At 36.7% G+C, this 20,898-nt stretch overlaps 1 protein-coding gene and 1 long non-coding RNA gene across 7 annotated transcripts in view; one reads left to right on the forward strand and one right to left on the reverse strand.

Moving 5' to 3' along the window:
• LOC140512743 (uncharacterized) overlaps nt 1-20,365 on the forward strand; it is a 33,685-nt gene extending 13,320 nt beyond the window's left edge. The window contains exons 2-3 of the long non-coding RNA XR_011969896.1: nt 19,937-20,091; nt 20,244-20,365. This is a non-coding gene — a long non-coding RNA (uncharacterized lncRNA). The remainder of the gene's footprint in view (nt 1-19,936; nt 20,092-20,243) is intronic.
• The window catches only part of MBNL2 (muscleblind like splicing regulator 2), a 185,379-nt gene continuing 177,806 nt past the window's right edge, over nt 13,326-20,898 (reverse strand). For 3 of the 6 annotated variants that reach the window (XM_072622091.1, XM_072622088.1, XM_072622089.1), the window contains one exon: nt 13,326-16,153. In XM_072622091.1, the coding sequence (XP_072478192.1) occupies nt 16,139-16,153 (15 nt within the window). In that variant the 3' untranslated portion in view covers nt 13,326-16,138. The remainder of the gene's footprint in view (nt 16,154-20,898) is intronic. The other 3 variants (XM_072622087.1, XM_072622090.1, XM_072622085.1) reach the window with 1 other exon arrangement.

The raw sequence follows: 20,898 nt of genomic DNA on the forward strand, positions 1-20,898 counted from the left end.
GTGTTCAATTTCTTTTTCTGAAATGGGATTATTTATTTTATTTCCTCTTCTGCTAACCTGGGAAATTAATATTTTTGTAAATATTCATTCATTTCACTTAGATTGCAAGATTTATTGGCATACAGTTGGGCAAACTAGCTCCTAATTGCTGTTTTAATTTCTTCTTCATTGTTGGTGAATTCACCCTTTTCATTTTTGATACTGGTAATCTGGTTTTCTTCTTTTTTTAAAAAAAATCAAATTAACCTAAGGTTTATCTATTTTTTTGTTTTGTTTCCACAAACCAGCTCTTAGTTTTATTTTTTGTTTAATAGTTTTCTTAATTTTAATTTTTTTGATCTCTTCTTTGGTTTTCAGAATTTCTAATTCAGTATTTATTTGGGGATTTAAAATTTGTTCTTTTTCTAGCTTTTTTAGATGTATGTTCAATTTATCAATCTATTCTTTCTCTATTTTATTCATGTAAACATTTAGAAATACAAAATTTCTCCTAAGAACTGCTTTGGCTGCATCCCATAAGTTTTGGTTTATCTCATTATTGCCATTCTCTTGAATGAAGTTGTTGATTGATGCTATGATTTGTTGCTTGACCCACTTGTTCCTTGGGATTATATTATTTAGTTTTCAATTAATTTTTAGTCCATCTTTCCATGGCCCTTTATTATATGTAATTTTTATTGCATCATGATCTGAAAGGATGCATTCAATATGTCTGCCTTTCTGCATTGGATTGTGGGGTTTTTATACCCTAGTACATGGTCAATTTTGTATATATGCCATATACTGCTGAGAAAAAGGTATATTCCTTTCTAATCCCCTTCAGTTTTCTCCAGAGTTGTACCATATCTAAGTTTTCTAAAAGTCTTTTCACCTCCTTAACTTCTTTCTTATTTATTTTGTGATTAGATTTATCTAGTTCTGAGAGGGAGAGGTTGAGGTCCCTTACTGGTATAGTTTTGCTGGCTATTTCTTCCTCTAACCCTGTTAACTTCTAAGTATTTGGATGCTATACCACTTGGTGCATATATGTTTAGTATTGAGATTCTTCATTTTCTATGGTACTTTTTAGCAGGATGTAGTTTCCTTCCTTATCTCTTTTAATTAGATCTCTTTTTGCTTTTGCTGTGTTTGAAATCAGGATTGCTATCTCTGCTTTTTTTTTTATTTCAGCTGAAGCATAATATATTCTGTTGCAGTGAATTTTGCCCACCTCTATCCCCCATGCCTAAAATTCTGTTTTTCCTTATCTCTTATTCATAGTATCTTTTATGTTTCTTGACTCAGCTGAGGTTCTGCCTCCTACACGAAGGCTTCCCTGATTTGCCATTCTTCTTGTTTTTACCATTCCTCCCTTAGCTTGTTTATTGTTCTTGTTTTTTTCTTTTTAATTTTGTCTTTATTCTGTGTGTACTTATTTTGGTACATAGTATCTTTTCTGAAACAATTGCTGTTGCTGGTGCTGTTTGTCCTTCATTCTTGAAGAGAACCATGAAATCAGGGATGTGGTGCCATGACATGCAAATGAATTGAATTTATGTTAGGGAGGTCTGTGTAAAGTCACTGATCTTATTTTTTTCTCCAGAGCTATCTGAGTCCAGTAGCCAGATATGGACCAGGATAACTGGAGATGGCCATGGTCCAAGATGTAGGAAGGTAGGGTTTTTCAAGATGAGGTCTTTAACAGGTCTCAGTTTAAATGAGGCAAGCCCTATTCAATAATAGTTTGTAAGCTCCTTGAGAAAAGGGACTCATTTATTTTTGTCTTTCATTTCCAGCTGTTGGCACATGGCAGGTATGTAACAAATGCATGTTGATTGATTGAAGGGATAGAAAGTAAGAACTTGTTGAAGAGGAGATTGGTAGTTAAATGAAAGCAGTAGGACAAAGGGCAGTGTGGTTTAATGGAATGGGCAATTGTATTTGGAGTTAGGTTCAAACCCCAGTCTGCCACTTCCCACCTGTGTGACCTTAGGCAAACCTTTTTTTATATCTCTTAATTTCAGTTTCCTAATCTGTGATAATGGAGAGTTGAACTTGATGAAGTCAAAGGTCTCTTTTAATTCTAAATCTATGAACTTGTGTTAATTTTCTCTATCATATTTTCCCTGTAAACCAGTTTGTGGATTCCCTCACATGAGTATTTTTTTTCTTATCTAATGCTTCTTTACCATGCCTATTTATCTCTAATCTGCTATTTTCTATAAATTTCAGTTTGTGAAAGAACTTAAATATTTTATCAAGAGTTTGGAGTCCTGGCAAAAATTGCATTGTCCTTTGGAGAGAAAGGAGCTGTTTTTATATTTCTTAGTTAAAATAATTATAAGCTCATTACTGTTTTTGGAAGCTTGATTTCCCCTTCAAAGCTAAAATAGCCACTTTCTGATCAGTGGCACAGATTGTGCAGTACTCCAGTGAGACTGATGGTTGGTATAATGGTGTTGCTGAATAGCTCTGCCAGTGGCTTTTCTTTAACAGGCAGAATAATATTTGTAGGGAATGTGACTTTGAAAGCATTTTTCCTGACAATGAGATGGGAAAAAAAGCCATGGGAGGGAGTTGGAAATTTTGCTTTCTTCAATAACTCTCAGAAGCTAGACATGGAATTTTGTCGTTCTTTGTGTATCTCAGGAAACAACTGGAGGACCCTTCACATCCCAGCACAGGAACACAATGTTATCAGATCCACTCACCAGAAGGGATGGTGTCTTTAGAGAAAGATCAGAGTCAGGGATTATGTGACCCCAAGGATTCTGTGTAAAGAACTTTTCTCTTGCAATCCTGGCTGTTACTCTAAGGTCATGACACAGGATGCTTTTTAAGATTTTCATTGTGTTTTGCAGTCCCAAATTGCCTAGGGACATCTCTCACATTATAATTTCTTCCTATTCTCTAGCTGAATTCAAATGGGAAAATAAAACAAGCAACAACTCTTTCACCCCTCATTTTCCTCATTTCTAAGCAGATAAGCCATCTAGTTAAATGTTTATTGTCTCTTTATTGTGTATGGATGTTTTGTATTCTCCAAAGTCAGAAATTTATTCTATCTACCTGATTTCATGGAAGTTAGAGGCAGAGCCCTATTGTTCATTGGTTGTTGTTCATTTTTTATTTTCCAAGAGAACCAATGCTATTCTGGGGTGATGTCTTGACTTACAGGTGAGTGAGGCAGCTGCACAAAATCATCAGCCTCTGACTCTTTTTTCTGGAATCATTGAAGCTCAGTGACATCACAAAAGTAAAAGCAACTGGTGATGACCCAGTGGATGACCTTGGCATCTTAGATGTCTGACCAAGCTCCGAGTGCTTTACAGTACCTGCATTAGCAGCCCACCTTCATGGCTGTTGGGACAAATTGTTCTCATCTGCCCATTCAGCCAGAGGAAGTCTTGACATACTTGGGGTAGACATTTCCCAGCTCACTGATGGATTTGAGGCCCATCAGTTACCCTCAACCTAGTTTAACCATCTGCTGAGATGGTTTACTGTGGTATGGCTGCTGTGTACACTATAGCTTCTTGGAGCCACATGTGAAAGTTGGGTGAATAAGGTGGACACCAAAGGTGGATGAGCAGCCTTTAAAGGGCTCAGCAAGCCCTCACACCAGAGGTGCTAGTTCTCCCTGTATACCTCATTTGTACCACTTGGACCAGAGAATGGTGGTCAATAAATAGTTATTAATTATATACTATATTCCAGACATAGTGCTAACCTCTGGGAGTACAAATAAGAAGGGATTCCACCCTCAAGGAGCTACTATTTAATGGAGGAACATAATACACAAAAAGGGACTGAAAAGGGTGAGAGGGGTACTGCTAGAGGGCACCCATTGTGTGTGTGTGTGTGTGTGTGTGTGTGTGTGTGTGTGTGTGTGTGTGTGTGTGTGTGTGTGTGTGTGTGTGTAGAGTGGGGCACAGATGATGTTCCTGTAGTAGAATTCAAGCAGAACAGCTAATGAAGAAATGAAGTTAGCTAGAAAAGCCTCCTGTAAAGGGAGGCTTTGGGAGCTAGGTGGTGCAATGGATAGAGCAACAGTACAAGAGTCAGGAGGACCTGAGTTCAAATCTCACCTCAGACACTTGACATTAGCTGTGTGACCTTGGGCAAGTCACTTAACCCCAATTGTCTCATCCTGGGTCATCTCCAGTCATCCTGATGAATATCTGGTCACTGGATTCAGATGACTCTGGAGGAGAAGTGAGACTGGTGACCTGCACAGCCCTCCCTCACTCAAAACAAAGTCAACTGCAAGTCCTGTCATTATTTCTCTGATGGCATGGTCTTCTTCAGCAACGAAGGATGAACACACATCAGTAAGTACCCCAACATATACAGGGTGGCCTGCTCTCACAGGTTTTTAGATCTGCATCCATAAAAGGAAAGGCAGCTTTTGAGGGGTTAGCAATCACTTTAATTAAGCACATGTATCATTCCTTTAACCAAGCACATATATCATTCACTTCAAGGGAGTCAGCACCCTGAACTTCAAAGAAAATACAGAGAAATCAAAGATCAACAGACGAGGCTTCCTCTGCCTGACCATCAACAGACAGATCCAACTGACTGACCATAAGTTACCTGAGAGGAAAGCACCAATATCTGGGTTTCCAAAGCAGGGGGTGGGGGGCTCCTTTAGAAGTTTCCTAGGGTCCTCATTTGGCCAAACAAGCACATCCAATCAGTAAGCCCCAAAGTAAAACCTCAACTCAGAGTATTTATACCTTGTTTTTAGAGCCAGAAGGCATCACAAACCTTGAGAACCAATGCCTCATTAACAGGCCCATTAATGGGTGCAGAAGATCTTTAATCACATCAAAATAATTAACAATACAAACACATATCCTGTTTCTAGTTAAAGAAACTCTTGTTTCTGTACTTTACTCTTAGTAAAGATTCTGATTGATGAAATTAAGATTCAATCAGAGGCACTTGATTATACTAAAACAAGCATAGCAAAAGATGCTATTTTGCTTACCATAACAGAGGAGTACACTGCTCTGCTCTCCAGGGTTCTGACCAGAGGGGAAAGGTGACTGGGGGCTGAGGAGGGGTTGAGCACCAAAGACAGATCAGTCTTCACCATGAGATTTCAGTTGATGAACTTATCCTGAGTGAGGCAGGATCTGTGATCCGTGGATCATAAATTTAAAAGGAAAAAAAGAACCCTAGAAATCACTGAATTCAACTTCTTTGTTTTTTACAGATGAGAAAACTGAGGCCCACACATGTCACAAGTTTGATATGGGGTGAAGACCACTGGGCTCTGCAGTCAGATGACCCTAGTTCAAGTTCTGCTTGTAACACCTGCTACCTATGTGGCCTTGGAAAAGTCACTTAACCTCTCTGGGCCTCAGCTTCTTTATTTGAAAAAATAATGAGGTTGGAATCAATTACCTCTAAAGTCCCTTCTAGCTTTTGCACTAATGTAGGGAAAAGAATACATATTTATTGCGTACCTACTATGTACCAGGTACAGGGCTAAGTCTTTAAAATTATCTCATTTGATCCTCACAACAATCTTGTGAGGTAAGTGCTATTATTAGCCCCATTTTGCAGTAGAAGAAAGTGATGCAAACAGAAGTTAAGTTCCCAGTGGGACAAACAGCTATTAAAGTATGTGAGGTCATTTTTGAACAGGGCTCTTCCTTAGATTGCAGTACTCTACCCACTGTGCCACCTGGCTGCCACTAATGAGGTAGTCTCAGTCATGACTCTAAAAAAACATACATTTTACTAGAGAAATATCTACCACATCAATTAACTTGACTTTTGTAATCATTTGAGTAAAGCAAGCATTTTCTAATTACCTAAGATGCATCAGGCTCTGAGGACACACAAGTAACAATAAAACAGCCTCTGCCCTCCAGGAGGTGGTTTTCAACTCTTTTTTCATAGAAGAACTTGCTCCTGACATTTTCTGTGTGGAAAATATAAAGAATATAGCATCCAATAAGTAAGACATTTGATTGCTATTTATTTGTTTAAAAAAATTCTTTTATTTATTTCATCTCCTGAAATTGCTAGGACTTACTGGAAATTGTTTTACACAGATTTACTGCTTCTTTGTATCTGTAACAAGCAAACACTTGAGCCTTGACTGTCTCCCTCTTTACTACTCCCACTCTTCTATGACTAAGCCAGTACTGCCTCTGAAGTGTCTTTTACAGAGACAAATTGCCACCTTAAATGAATTTCTTCTATTAGTGTAAAAGGAAACCAAACACTTAAAAACCAGGATCTGTAGAATGGAGAACTGCCTAGCATATTTCTAAGTAATGTGTTTTTAAATTTTCTGAGTAATGTGTTTGTTGTTCAGTCGTGCCCAACTCTTTGTGACTCAATTTTTGGGGGTTTTCTTGGCAAAGATCTGGAGTGGTTTGCCATTTCCTTCTCCAGCTCATTTTACAGATGAAGAAACTGAGGTAAACAGGGTTAAGTGACTTGCCTAGGGGCCATACAACTATTAAGTGTCTGAGGCCAAATTTGAACTCAGGAAGTTGAATTTTATTGACTCCCAGCACTCTATCCACTTCACTTCCTAGCTGCCCTAAGTAATGTGTTGGTGTCTCCTAAAAGGTTAATGACATCCTCCCTGAACGTGTTTAATTTCCACAGGTACAATAGATATACTCTCCATCCAGATCTCCAAACCCTATACTTATGCTACATTGGGCTTTCTCAAACTCAGCTCAGATCATTCTTCTTTTGATCAGACTTCTTTGATCAGATCACCCCTCCATCACACCAACATTTTCTTTTCCGAATTCACAGCACAAATTATACATTCATATGATATTTGGTTGGATTAAAATCAATAAAAAATTATTAATCATCTACTATGTGCCAGATACTGTGCTAGGCACTGGAAATACAAAGACAAGAAAGTAATAATCTTTGTTCTTAAGGAGGCTATATTTTACTGGAGGAATGCAACATGTATACAAATAAATAGAAAATAATTTAAAGCAATTTCAAGAGGGAGGGAGTGCTAATCACCAGAGGAATGAGAATAGGCCATATGTAGTATAGAGGTGGCAACTGAGAGGTACGTTAAAAATAGCTAGATAGATATAGTTATATATTGAAAAAAATCATTCTCTGTTACTATTCCACTTTGAAAACTGAGGATACTGGAGCCCCCAAACTTCCACAGGATTTTTTGCCTCCAAGAAGAGACTAATAAAGAGTTCATTCTCAATTGTTTTCTTTCTTTTACACTGTGTTTCCACCCTTCTCTCACCATAAATACAATCCCATCTCTTAGCTACCCTTCTACCCACATCCACATAACCTATTCCTGTACCCCCCTCCCCTTTCTGGTGAAGGTCTGGGAAACTGCGCTCTGCAGAACATGTATTTGTTCTGTAGTAGTGGTGGGGGTGTGTGGAGGGGTCAGTCCACAAGTAAGAAATGAAACAAACCAGGTTCTGCATCTACCCCTAGTGATGATGTTCTCCAGACTTGGCAGGGGTAGAGAACAGGTTAATGGGTTTTGCAATGAGATCCCTATCTCTAAAGAACTCAGGGCAAAAACATAGGTAGGCAGCTGCTTCTTAACCTTTCAGTACTAACAGCAGGGACACTAATTCAAATTCTTGCTGCATATACAGGCATTTAGGGAAGCTGTCCCTATAGCAATTGAGTCTGCCATATCTGAGCACAGAAACTAGCAAGTTTAAGCTGTCTGTGGTACCAAGAGTTTGATTAGAGGCCACACTAAAGATTAAGCCAGATTTACGGGGAAAGATTTTGGATCGATATAAAATTATGAGCTGAGTATCCAAATGTTGAAAAGGATACCAAATAAAGGAATAAACTGGATTCAAGAAGAGTTAATTAATCAGATAATGATGATTTCAGAAAAATCTGGAAAGAGTTACACGAACTGATACAAAGTAAAGCAAACAGAACCAGGAAAACATTATACACAGTAACAGCAATATTGTACAATAAAGAACTGTGAATGACTTTGCTATTCTCAGCAATACAACGATCCAAGAGAATCTCAAGGACTCATGATGAAAAATGCTATCCACATCCAGGGAAAGAACTGATGTCTGAATATAGACAGAAGCATACTATTTTCCCCTTTCTTTTAGTTTGAGTCTTTTTGCACAAAATGACTAATATGGAAATATTTTACATGCTTTCAGATGTATAACAATGTCATCGTCTACTGTCAAGGAGAAGGAGGAGGGGAAGGAGGGTGTGATAAAATCTGGAATGCAAAACTTAAAAACATCCCCAAATGTTAACATTTGTTTTTACATGTAATTGAGGGAAAAGCAAAATATTTTTTAAAAGACTTAATCAGGAAACATTTCTTGGGAGCAGTAAAATTATAGAATTTATCTTGAAGATGATGATGGAGAAAAACTGGCATAGGGAAGGAAAAAGGCATTCCAGGTATCAAACAGGGCACATACAAGAACACACATCAAGAAGGGTGTTTTTCAGCTACATATGGTGTTCAGCCTCCTCTTTGACCTCTTAGCTGACAGATATGGTCACTGGAAGGTTTTGCTTATCTTTTTTCCTGTGGGGAACACATTTTTCCTTTTTGACCTCTTTCTCTGTCACACATTTAAGTTTGTCTTTCTGTAAATTAAGGTGAACTGTGGTATGTTGGGGCACATACAAAGGACTCATCATAAAAGTAAATCTTAAAAACAGATTTTTTGCCTACAAAATAAAGAAGCTATGTGCTGTCCTTATTTTAGGTTTTCTGACTTGCTGGCTTCCTGCTAATCATTGGTTGGCATTGGTGGTCAGTCTAACCATTGGTTGGTGCTGGCTTATCCTTATTGCCTCCATTGCTGGCATCGTACTCATCCTGGCCTTCCAGGTGAGAGTGGCTGTCCAGGTCACCAGGTTCCCTGCCGCTGCCGGGTTAGCTATTTTTTACCCTTATACACGTCTCATTCCTGATTTTACTCATGCTTCACTAGCCCACACTCACACCTAGAATGCTAGATCTATAACTTTACTTTCTACCTATTCAAATTTACTGCCTCCTTTAAGTTATGACTCAGTACTATTTCCTTTAAAAATCTTCCCTGATTAACTATACTTTATCATGCCTGAGGGCAGCTAGGTCAAATAGAGAGCTGGGCCTGGAATCAGGAAGATCTGAGTTCAAATCCAGGCTCACACACTTACTAGCTGTGTGACCCTAGGACAGTCACTTAATCTTTATCTGTCTCAGTTTCCTCAATTGTAAATTAGAGACAACAATAGCATCTGCCTCCTGGGGTTGTTATGGGCACCAAGTTGGAAAGTGCTTAGCACAGTAAAATTTACTATTGGTCTTCTGCCTTTCTCTTCCCCAAGAATACCCCATTCTTTATGTATGCTCCACATGCCACTTCTGTTACAGATGCTCTGGGCTCCCACAAATAACTGGCCTTGTCTTTGGTTCTGATGGATTGTTTTGGCATCTCTGTTACGAGATCATTCCCATTTTTTGACTATGCCTCCATCAAGAGAACAAGAGGGGTATCTTTTGTCATTTAAAAGTTTTCAGTTAGAATGAGGAAGTACATGCCAATGGGGAAATAGAAGTTAATTTATCTTTTATTTCATAGCATCACAGGATTGAGAGTTTAGAAGGGCCATGGACATCATTTATTCCAACACCCTCTTTTCCATGATCACAAAGGCTGTGAGCTTTTCCTTTTCTCACCTTTCAGAATCCTGGACTGGCTGACTCTTTAATAGCAAGGAGGGAAATTTAGAAGCATATTTTATCCTTCTCTGCAATTTATAGTCTTCGAGAATCATCTGAGGACCCTGAAAAGTTAAGTTAGTGGGGTAGACTTGAAGTTCTAACCAGGGTATATTAGAGATAGGACCTGAGCCTAGGTCAACTGACTCTGAGTTCAGCTTTCTGTCCATTATTCCAGGCTACTTAGACCTTATCATTATGAAAATCAATGATTTTTTTTAAAAAGACAGTACACGTTAAAAATGTATTGTTACTCTACTGTCTGATTAGGAAAATGATAATTTTTCTATTTAGTATTTATATATGTAATGAACCATTTTTTCCCAAAGTGATTGTTAAACTGTGAATATGTGACACTTTCCCAAGTCCCCTCAAATCTTACTTTATCATACAATCTTAGATTTACACACTAGGGATGGTACATTTAACTCCTCCTCATCCATACAAAGTTTTACTATGGTCAGTATCATAAACGTTCACACATGCATGCATGTCCATGGATGCACACATGAAGACATCCTGTTTCAACTACCTTGGGAAGAGTTTGACAAAGTACGTCTTTCAGCTTAGACCCTCACCCAGGTGAGCGTCATTAGCCTTGGGAGTTGCTTTTTGGTCATCTTGAGCTTCCCTATGACTGTAGAAGGTTATATATCTACTTAATATTGTACTATATGGGGCAAAGGCAATTGACTTCACTCTGATCACAGAGAACACTTGAAGCTACAGGTGATACTAGGTACAAAGGTAGATTAGTTTAGGAGAGAGAGGGTGCTCAGCAGGACTTAATAAGTGTTTGTTAATGTGAACTGCTTTTGAGAAAAGAGTAAAAAAACTCCGTGGCCAGTTGTCCTGATAAGGAAGCAACCTTGGTTCTAAATGATGAATAATAGTGCTTAGCACTTTACAATTCCCAGGGGCTTTTCAGATTGTCATTAATCCATACCTCATCCTTGTGGTGCTCTTGTTTCACAGAAAACACTTTCTAAGTGACTCAGCTAAAAGATTCTTGAAAACAAAGACTCAATAGGGGTGGGGAACCTTCAGCCTCAAGGCCATATGTGGCCTTCTAAGTCCTCCTAAGCCTTTTTGACTGGAGATCCTTTCCAGAGACTAAAATTATGAGAGGCAGCATGGTACATGGATTCAGAGTATGGCTTTGAAATCTAGGTATTTATACAACTCGTGTGATCTTGGACAAATCACTTAACTATGTCCTGTAAAAGGAGGGTGACACACTAGAAGGCTTTTGAGGTAGCTTTAAATCTATGACTTATGTAATATGTGGGGCAGCTAGATAGCTAAGAGGATAGAGTGCTGGGCTTGGAGTCAGGAACACTCCTTTTTTTGAGTTCAAATCTGACCTTAAACACTAGTTTTGTGATCTGAGCAAGTCCTTTCACTCTGCCTCACTTTCCTCATCAGTAAAATGAATTGTAGAAGAAAATGGCAAACCACTTCAGCATCTCTACCAAGAAAATCTCAGATGAGATCACCAAGAATCAGACATGAAAACAATATCATAAACTCAGACAAGTTCCTGCCTCTATTTTGTTCTCTGGAGTTTTGTCAAGAACAATGGTAAGAGTCTCTTGACCCAAAAGTTGTTTTATGGATGCCTTAAAAATAATATTTGGATGATTAAAGACGAGCATACTTTGAACAATTTACAAAGGGAAACCTTTCAAGGTAAACATTTACCCAAGCCACCACTACAAAGAGGGATGTCAATACTAATGTCCATTTTGTGTGGGTAATATCATTCCTCAAGAGATAGGTGGAAGGGTTGGGTAGGGGGAAGCTTATTCCTCTGGGACCAGGGTTAAGAACTCTCTAGTTAGGGCAGCTGACCATGTCAGAAATGAAGGGGTATGTGGAAGGAATAATATTTACAGGATGAGTTCTCTTTATTTTCTCCAGAATATGAAAATATCTCATTGCCTTTGTGTTTAGCTTACTGAAGCACCTGGGCCTTTCCTGAAATAAGTTGTAATTGCATAATTATCTACGCTAATAGCAAAAGTATATTCTTTAAATATTTATGACAGCATTAAAATGCCAGTGACAATTTTCTTTGGCCATTTGTTATAGACAAAAATGCCATTAGTTTTACTTAATTCAATTTCACACCAAGGGAAAGAAATAATTTTAACTTTTTTTTTAACTTTTGATTTTGATGTTCAGCCAAATAATGCCAGTATGTTGATAAATATTATTTTAGAGTTGAGTTCTTGTTCTTCAGTCATATTTGACTCTTCATGACTCCATTTTTGGGTGTTTTTTTGGCAGAGATACTGGAGCGGTTTGCTGTTGTCTTCTCCAGCTCATTTTATAGATGAGAAATTGAAACAAACAAGGTTAAGTGACTTTTGCCCAAAGTCACACAGCTCACATCTGAGGCTAGATTTGAACTCAGGAAGATGTCTTCCTGACTCCAGGCCCAGCACTCTATCCACTTTGTCACTTAGCTGCCCCATTTCATTAGAGTAGCCTTTACAGATTTAAGATATAATTTACCATACATTTTCATTTCAGATATCAACTAGTTGAAAACATTATTTTGAACTTAATCTCATTTCCAGTAATTCTACTTGGAAACAGGAATTATGAGAGCATAATGTTTACTTTATTCATTACGACTGACACACATACATTTCTGACTTTTCACATGTTTTGAGATGTTTATAAAAAAATATTTTTATCTCTGGATATTCCTGCAGGAATTACTTTGAAAAGAAACCATTCGTTCACCTATTCATGATTGAGCATCCGTGATACCCCCACTAGGCCTGTTTTCTATAAGAAATAGGAATTTCCCTGTTTTTTTTAAAGACTGAGTCTCCCATGTCATTGTGGCTAAAAATGTAGCAGCTACTCTTGGCCTGAGTTCACTTATGATCTGTACAGGATCTTTGAATGGCACTTTGGCTTAACCCACTGCAGCTCAGTGCTCCAGCCCACCACCGATGCCAAAGGTAGAAGGGGGATTACCAGTGTGCACCACCAAAGTTGGCCACATTTATTTTTAATCCTGTCTCCTTCAGGGCTCCTTAAGGAATGTGCTTAAACCTCTGAAAGCTCTACGCAGATTTCCATACATCCGGTTTCTATGTTACATTTCTATGTGCCTGTCCTGTTCTCTTCCAAATGCTAGGCCCTCCCTCCTAAAATTACCTTACGTTTATTTTGTACTTGGGCATGTTGCCTTTCCAGAAGAATATAGAGCTTATAAGGGTAAAGAATGTTTCCTTTTTGTCTTTATATCCTCAAGTGCCTGCTCCTTTGGAGACACTTAACAAATTTTCATTTATTAGTTGGGTTGATTAATAATAATAATTATGTAAACACCAAAACTCATCCAAAATATACCCTTTAAAATTTAAGACAGATACGTACACATGTACACACAATACCCATTTGCAGCCCACTTAGATCCACACACAGAAAACTGCCTTTCATATTGGCATTTGCCGAATTGCTGAAGACCTTAGGGTGAGGCAAACATTAGGGTTTGTCCACCACCCTTGGCTGGGGATGCCCACATTTTCACTCAGTTGGATTTGGTCAATTTCTCTTAGCACAGAAAGGAAGAATGACTACAAAATCCTTTTTAAATGCTTCTTTTATTTCATTGGTTGCACATTGGGTGAGTGAACTCAATATTACAACTGAAACATAGAATTGATACAAATTAGACTTCTGTTTACATGGAAAGGTAATGAATGAGGGCTTTCGGTAAGTGTTACTGAAAGATTTAGTAGAAGTGTTGTCAGTGGAGTGATTGAGGTGAATGTTTGGTGAAGTGCTGTTAAATTACTGAAAACCAATAATGAAATGCTGTTCTCAAAATAAGTGGAGATCCAGTCTCTTAACCACAGCATTTACTGAACTGGTATCTTCTCATCTTGGATTCTGGTGATTTTGTTTTTGTAATTCAACAAAGCATTTAAGATTTATTCATCATAATCAGACTCTTCTGAATATAAACAAACTTTTGGCAAATAATATTTATACAGAAAAATAGTTTTAGATCCTCTCAAATCCCAGAATTATTCTATAAAATTACATTATAAATAAATAAAAAGCAAAATCTGTTGTACATATATTTGTACATCTATGTAATTGCCTTGCCTCCTCCTTACTGTAAATGGTATCCTTATGGTCCTTTTGCATAATATAGTCACAAATTCTGGAAAATGGATATCTTCTTAAAAAATACAGTCTTTTCTATATCTTGGGATGTGTACATGTGATGCTTTTGGATGGTTTATCTTAAAGGGTTGAAAACAGTTGTATAATAGTCATTTAAAAAAATCAAAATTATGCAACAATAACATGAAAGACAATGTTATAACAAGTAGTCTACAAAAATATTTCAGTGATGCTCATAATTTACCTTTTAGTTATGTGTGCTAACTTTTCAAGGAATCTAAATTAATAAGTATTAAAAAAAAATGAACAAAACCAACTTTGAATGCTCTAGGCAAGTTGTAGCATAACTACATTGTTAGAATTGAGAAAAATTACAAATACTAATAGTATATAATGGTAAAACTACCAAAGTAATAAAAGTTTAGATACAATATTTTCCCACAAATTAAAACAAATGTAACAGTACAAGCACTATGTTAGATTACACTTAGATTGTGATTTTTCTCTCCTTAGGGTGATCAAATCTATCACTTAATATAAATAGATAGGAATTAGACTCTGAGCAACATGAGTTAAAATGGCAGATCTTTTTTTTTTTTTTTTTGAGACAAATCATGACACAGTTAGTGTCTCTAGTTTTCAGAATTGGCAGTGATGCCAACATTTAAAATATTTTACATTCAATCTGAAAAGTTTAAGTCAAAATACTGCAATCACTAATATGCTCACAAAATAAAGGGATGTTTTAAACAATTACACATCATATTCATTTATTACAGCTGTTTTGTTTTTGAAACAATAATTTAAAGACTACGCAGGTATTGTATCGGACGTGTGCAACATATAAAATGTGAAATATGAAATATTTGGTACGATAGTGCTTAAAATAAACTCCAAAACAAACTTTCTGAACAAAATTTAATTGTATCGCTATAACCTTGAAGATCAACCAAGTATTTAAAGAAGTAAACAACATTAAAATCTGTTTCATCCATATATAGTATATACGTATGTGTATATATAATATGTATGTACTTGTATTAAAGTTTTTTTATATTTTTGAGACATAAAATATGCTTTAAGGTGAAAAGATTAAAAGAACTATTTTTCCATGCTGTAGTCAGTTACAACCCTTTAATTCAACTTTTAAAATGTAAAACAGTGATGGATTTTTAAAAGTGAAACTATCTACCTTTTTGTTGTTTGCTTACGTAGTAATTTAGATTAAAGTCACAGTCAGATTTTAAGTGACTAACCTCCGATTTACTTAAATTAGAATATTATACAGATCTCCTCACCTACAGCTTCTTTATTTTACTACATACATCTTTAGTCTCAAAGTGTTATTCTGTGACAGGCAACTGGATGGTGAGTTTGAAAGACTAATCACTTAGATTAGGTTGTTGGCATTGGCCTCCTTTCCTTCAAGCTGGATGAAGTCTGGCAAAATTTAGGCACTTCTGCAAAGTCTCTCTTATAAAACAACATTAAAAATATATTTGTAAAATAATACCTTCAAGACTTTGTTGGTTGGGGGTATGAAGCTCATACCGTGCAAAGTTTTTGTTTCTTTTACTCTATTTCTCTTATTCTAGAATCACACGATTCAACATAGCATCTCCAGGCAAGCCAAACACGAGGCTTTGATGCATCCCCAGAACTTGTGCTTGTCCTTGGATTTTCCATTAGAATTTGAGACCTGTAGGACAGGTCTTAGTTTTACTTCACTTCTTTCTCTGCTGCAGCATCATCTCATTGAGAAGTGAACACTTACCCTTTGATTAAGAGGGCAAAGGAAACGATAATAACTCGAACAAGAATTTAACCTGTACTTGGAACAGGCTGGAACCAATGCAAACTGATTATTGCTAAATTTGAAATGTTCTGAGTCTGAAAAGAAGAAATTTGTTGGGCTTTCTGCATCAGCTATAGTTATGGAGATAAGACAATATTCCTAGGACAGAAAACCATGTTTAGAGAACTTCTGAAAGTAAACTTTACCCTTTATGTCTTTAAACATCACAGCTGGCATCAGGTAGTTAACTATTTTAGGTTGGAATATACTAAGCATACCATATTTAATACTCATATATGATATAGCAGCACTAGCTTCTTAGAGTTTGTGATCTGTCCAGAAGAACTACATTTTTATTTAGCATGCAGTTTGTGGCAATTCTATCGAGGAGGAAACAGGATAGTATGTACAGTAACAATGTTTTGTTATTCTCAATGCGGTTTCTTGGCATTCCATTCCATTTCTGCTGATTATTTCAGTATTATCTGTTAAAGGGGGAAAAGAAAATCACTGTTAGATATCCTTTTGTGAAAACAAAAAAACTGAAAATTCATGCATGTCAAAATGGAGTCAATTCTATGGGATTTTCATCAGCTTCTTATAAATGGGTGTGAATATAATGAATATGCAAAGCCACCCTTAATTCTGCAGGAAAGCGGCTACATGGCACACTACTTCTGTTAATGTGATCATTATGAAGAATGCCAATTCCAAGGCAAATACATCCTCCCTCCCCACCTTGTGTTTTCTTCAAGCTTATTTTTCCATTTCAACATTAGGGCATGTCCACACAAGGGACCACAGAATCACCGATTTAGAACTAGAAGGGACCTTGTAGGCCATCAAATCCAACTCCCTCATTTTGCAGATGAGGAAACTGAGGCTGACAGAGGTTAAGAGACTTGCCCAAGGTCACCTAGCCAGGAAGTGTCTGAGGCAGGATTTCAACTGAAATATTCCTGACTCCAGGTCCAACACTTCATCCCCGTAGCAGTCTTAAAATGTGTAAGGTCATGCATGCGTTGTTATCTGATCCCATTCTTTTTTAAATGACCCAGATCTCTTTTCTGTATACTCAGCTCATTATAAATTCATATCGGTTGGCTATCCATGATATTCAGAGAATTTCTATATGTATATTCATATGTATATATACATGTGTAATACATATGTATTACATGTATATGTATGAAAAGTTGAACACATTTTCCTAAGTTGACTAACATTTATTCACTGACTTCCACTATAAAATTGGAAATGTATTCTAAAAGAAACAAATTTTGACCAAATATATAGTAGAAATCACTTTGTGAATTTTGAAGTCCCATGTTTAAATGAAACATGTTAATTTCCTATTAATATGAAATTTGTTCTAAATTAGACAAAGATAAAAAATATTACATTGAAACTAAAAATTTTATGCAAAACCCTTGATCTCTAAGGTCCTTTACAGTTTTAAAATTCTATGATTCTAGGTTAATGGCAAAGGGAGATATATCCTATGTGTATGTAGCCTGACCCTTTATATTCAGTCTATTATATATAGCTGTCTTTATAAACATTTTGTTTTACAAATGCAAGCTTCCAAATATTCCTGCCAAAGAGGCTTACTCTGTATTATATTTTAGCTAAAAATTTGTTTATTTAAAGTCCCAAAGTTTTTGTTTAGGAAGTATCTTTTATAAATTCTTTATAATAAGGGTCTTCCTGCAGAGTGGAAGATTATTTACCTAGTAAAAGAGCTATTACCTTCCAGCACACTTTATGGTTCTAAGTAATGTGGACTCCCTCATGTAGACTTCCTTTAAATGGGTACAGCTATATTTTGTAAAAGTGTAGTTTTAGTGTCCCCAAATAATAGGTTATAGTAAGTATACACAAGTGCTCCTTAACAGAACACAGACTCATGCAATGGCATCTTGAGTATAGAGAATGGAGAAGCAAGGAATGAAATCTGCTGGAGCTACTTATAGACATACTTAATGGGAAGCCATATCTTTAGATAATAAGTTTCTTTCTTTTATCAGTTTTAATTAATGTATCACCTTCTTTTGATATGATCACTAGCACTTCAGTTTTGGAAAAAAATGCATTCTTTGTTAAGCTGTGTACTATTAGATCTGGAAAAGTTAGATTAGATTTAGAAAACTTTAAAAATATCACATATGCTTTTTTTTTTTAAACGAGAACACTACTCATATCCTCCACATTGGTAGACTCTAACTTAATCTTTGTATCTGGGCATACAGTTATTACATGTTAATTGTTTAGTTTCTTCATTTAGCTGCAAGGCTTCTTAAGCAGTTTGTGCTCCAATGTGTTAAATCATATACCTTTTAAATTTTATTCTAAACTACTAAGAGCCTCTTTATTGGTACCTATGAGATAAATAGCTTGCCATGTAATGTTGTGGTTCTTGAAAGTGTGTTTTCCTTTTAGAATTTATTTATAGTTAGGCCTATTTGATAAAAAGGCCAAATAGGATGAAATGTGAGCTAAAATAACCAAAGTTTTGGTACACCTGGAGAAAAAGCATTCTGCAGAAAGCACAGCAATGGGCAGGTCACAACAAAGATATTTTCAGCATGTATCCTAAAAGAAGTTCATAACGAAGTGTGCAATTACTCAGAGGACCTAAAGCAACTTTTTGGGTTGTAACAAAGAAATATGCAAGATCACCCACCTTTAATTAGACTGTAAGTCAGCACTGCACATAATTACACAACACTTAACTATACTCATCTGGGCTACTTTTGCTCCAGGCCCCAGGCTACAGTCTGAATTATATGGATAATGAAATAAATCAAGACAACCTCCTGGATTATTGAACTCTTAACTGCTACTTATCTCAGACATGTATGGCAGCAGTAACTGTCTCCATATTTAGAACCATTTGCTAATTGCACACTTTTTTCTTTTTATTGAGCAAAAGCCCAAGATACAAGGTGGTCCATTTTAAATGGGGCCCACTTTTGTAACTTGAGAATGATTTCCATATCTGGATGTCAATAGGGATTCCTCCTGATTCTCCTCCCACCCCTCATTCTGTCCCTATGAAGCATTACCTGTTTTGCTTCTGTCCCCTGTTTAATTCTGTGCTCTGCATTTAGTCTGTGCCAGGGCTCTCACTAGCAATTACACGGGTCTGGACAAGTGGCTGCTTGAAATAAAACGCCACGTATGTGTGAAAAGAGCTCAACTTTTGTCCTCATGATGGTTTGAAATCTAAGCCCCCAGAAGAAAATTTTGCAAAAGGCTCCATTTTTAGTTTACTATGTTCACTGAGGGTGGTGACCTTTTTTTCTGATCACCAAGAAACTCAAAAACACAGCATTTACCACCTATGAGTCTATCGTTTTCAAAACAAGTCGGAGAACTTGTGGTAGTCTTCCTTGGTCTTCTTGTCTACACAGGCCACATTTTTGTAAGCAAGAAGCTGCTTCTGATGTCCTCTTGGAGGGGTTGTTTTCATTACCACAGGGAAGTGTTACTTCCATGCTCTGACTGTATAGTTTATATCTCTTCCCTAGTCACAGGAGATGCTGGGAGCAACTCCCAGTACAATTCTTCTAAGTATTGGACATGGTACTTACACAGCCTGTGGTTTGGGGTGTAATGAAAGATATTGTGTTAAATCAGAAATTCAGAATAATTCTCTATGCCTTTGGAAAATTTCAACTTGGTGGTGAAGATAAGATGCCATCAGCTGAAGTTATATACTCAATAAATGCTCATGGACAAAAGTAGTAAAGATTTTATTGGAAATTGAGAAGCTGTCTGAAAAATTCAGGTGGTTTGGTTCATGATGATTTATTCAGCTAATTTCTGGAGGTCTTCCTCTTCCGAAGGCAGATTAGCTGAGAAATCTTGAACTTGCCTCATAAAGGGTTCTATCTTTCAGAAGGTAAGGAAAGCAAAGAGGGGTAACAATTTTGATCAATAATGAGAAGCTAGTGGGTGAAGTGAAAATGATGGCCATGTTGGGAGGCTGTGATCCTTACCTCTTAGAATTAGTAATAGATAAGAAGGGCAAAGCAAGATATAATCTGATGACTACTCGAGTCTTTAGGCAATAATTATAAGTGTTCAAAAGTAGCAAATAAGTAGGATCTCCTGGCCTGTGCCTCTAAAAGAGGAGGCTCAAGAGGAGTGGGAGACTCTCAAGAATGAAATTCTTAGGATGAAATGGTGATTAATTTATAATTTTTCACAGGATTTACAGCTGGAGGAATATAGAGACCACTTTGTTCAATGCTCTCATTTTACAGATGATTCAGTGAACATTTTTGAAGGACATATACAAGAAATAGAAGCAAGAACAAGTAACCAAAAAAGAATGCAAGTGAATCCTATAAGAGAAGTGTCTGTCTGGGAATGAGCATTCACCATGAACTGAGGCTTATCACCAATACTAATGACCAGAGTAAGACAATATTACCAACGCTTTTGGTTTGGAGGGCAGTATAGAAAGGAAGTAGAAAATTAAGATCTCTGATAATAGATGGGACAATAACATGATGAAGAGAAGACAAAAAAATTTTAACTCCAATTTTGCTTCTTTTTTTCTTTATCAAGGAGGAACTGTCTTCAGACTGTGAATGACAGAAAAAAATGGCCAAATTGATAAAGGAAAGCCAAAATAACCAAGAGGATGCTAAGAAAACACCCAACTGCCCTCAATGAGTTCAAGTCCCCTGGTGCATTCTAGACCTCAGAGTACTGAACAAACTTACTGATGTGACTGCTGAACTGTTTTTAAGGATATATGGGTAATGTGACAGGTGCCTTAGGACTGCAGATGAGCAAATGTCTTAACTTAAAAAAAATCTAAGTAAGCAAATTACTTCAGACCTTAGGCCAATGAATAGGATGATGACTGTTGGTAAAATTTCAGACTGGATTATAAAAGGAATGATGTCTGTGTGTGTGTGTGTGTGTGTGTGTGTGTGTGTGTGTACATGTGCAGCTTATCAGGGGTAGGCTTGTCCATGACATATCTGAATTTCAGGATGACATTCATGATACCTCTGTGTCAAGAAATATACTATCATTAGTTGGGTTTTAAATTATTTGATTGGCTAGACCCAAACAACGTTGACTTAGTGGGTCAGTCTAAGGTTCTGTCCATAGCGCTATTTGATTTATCATTTTCATATATGACTTAAATTAAGGTATAAAAGGAATCATTTGAAGATGACACAAAAGTTATAGAGTTAGCTAACACATTTTA

This window comes from Notamacropus eugenii, chromosome 6, assembly GCF_028372415.1.
Source record: "Notamacropus eugenii isolate mMacEug1 chromosome 6, mMacEug1.pri_v2, whole genome shotgun sequence".
NCBI lineage: Eukaryota > Metazoa > Chordata > Mammalia > Diprotodontia > Macropodidae > Notamacropus > Notamacropus eugenii.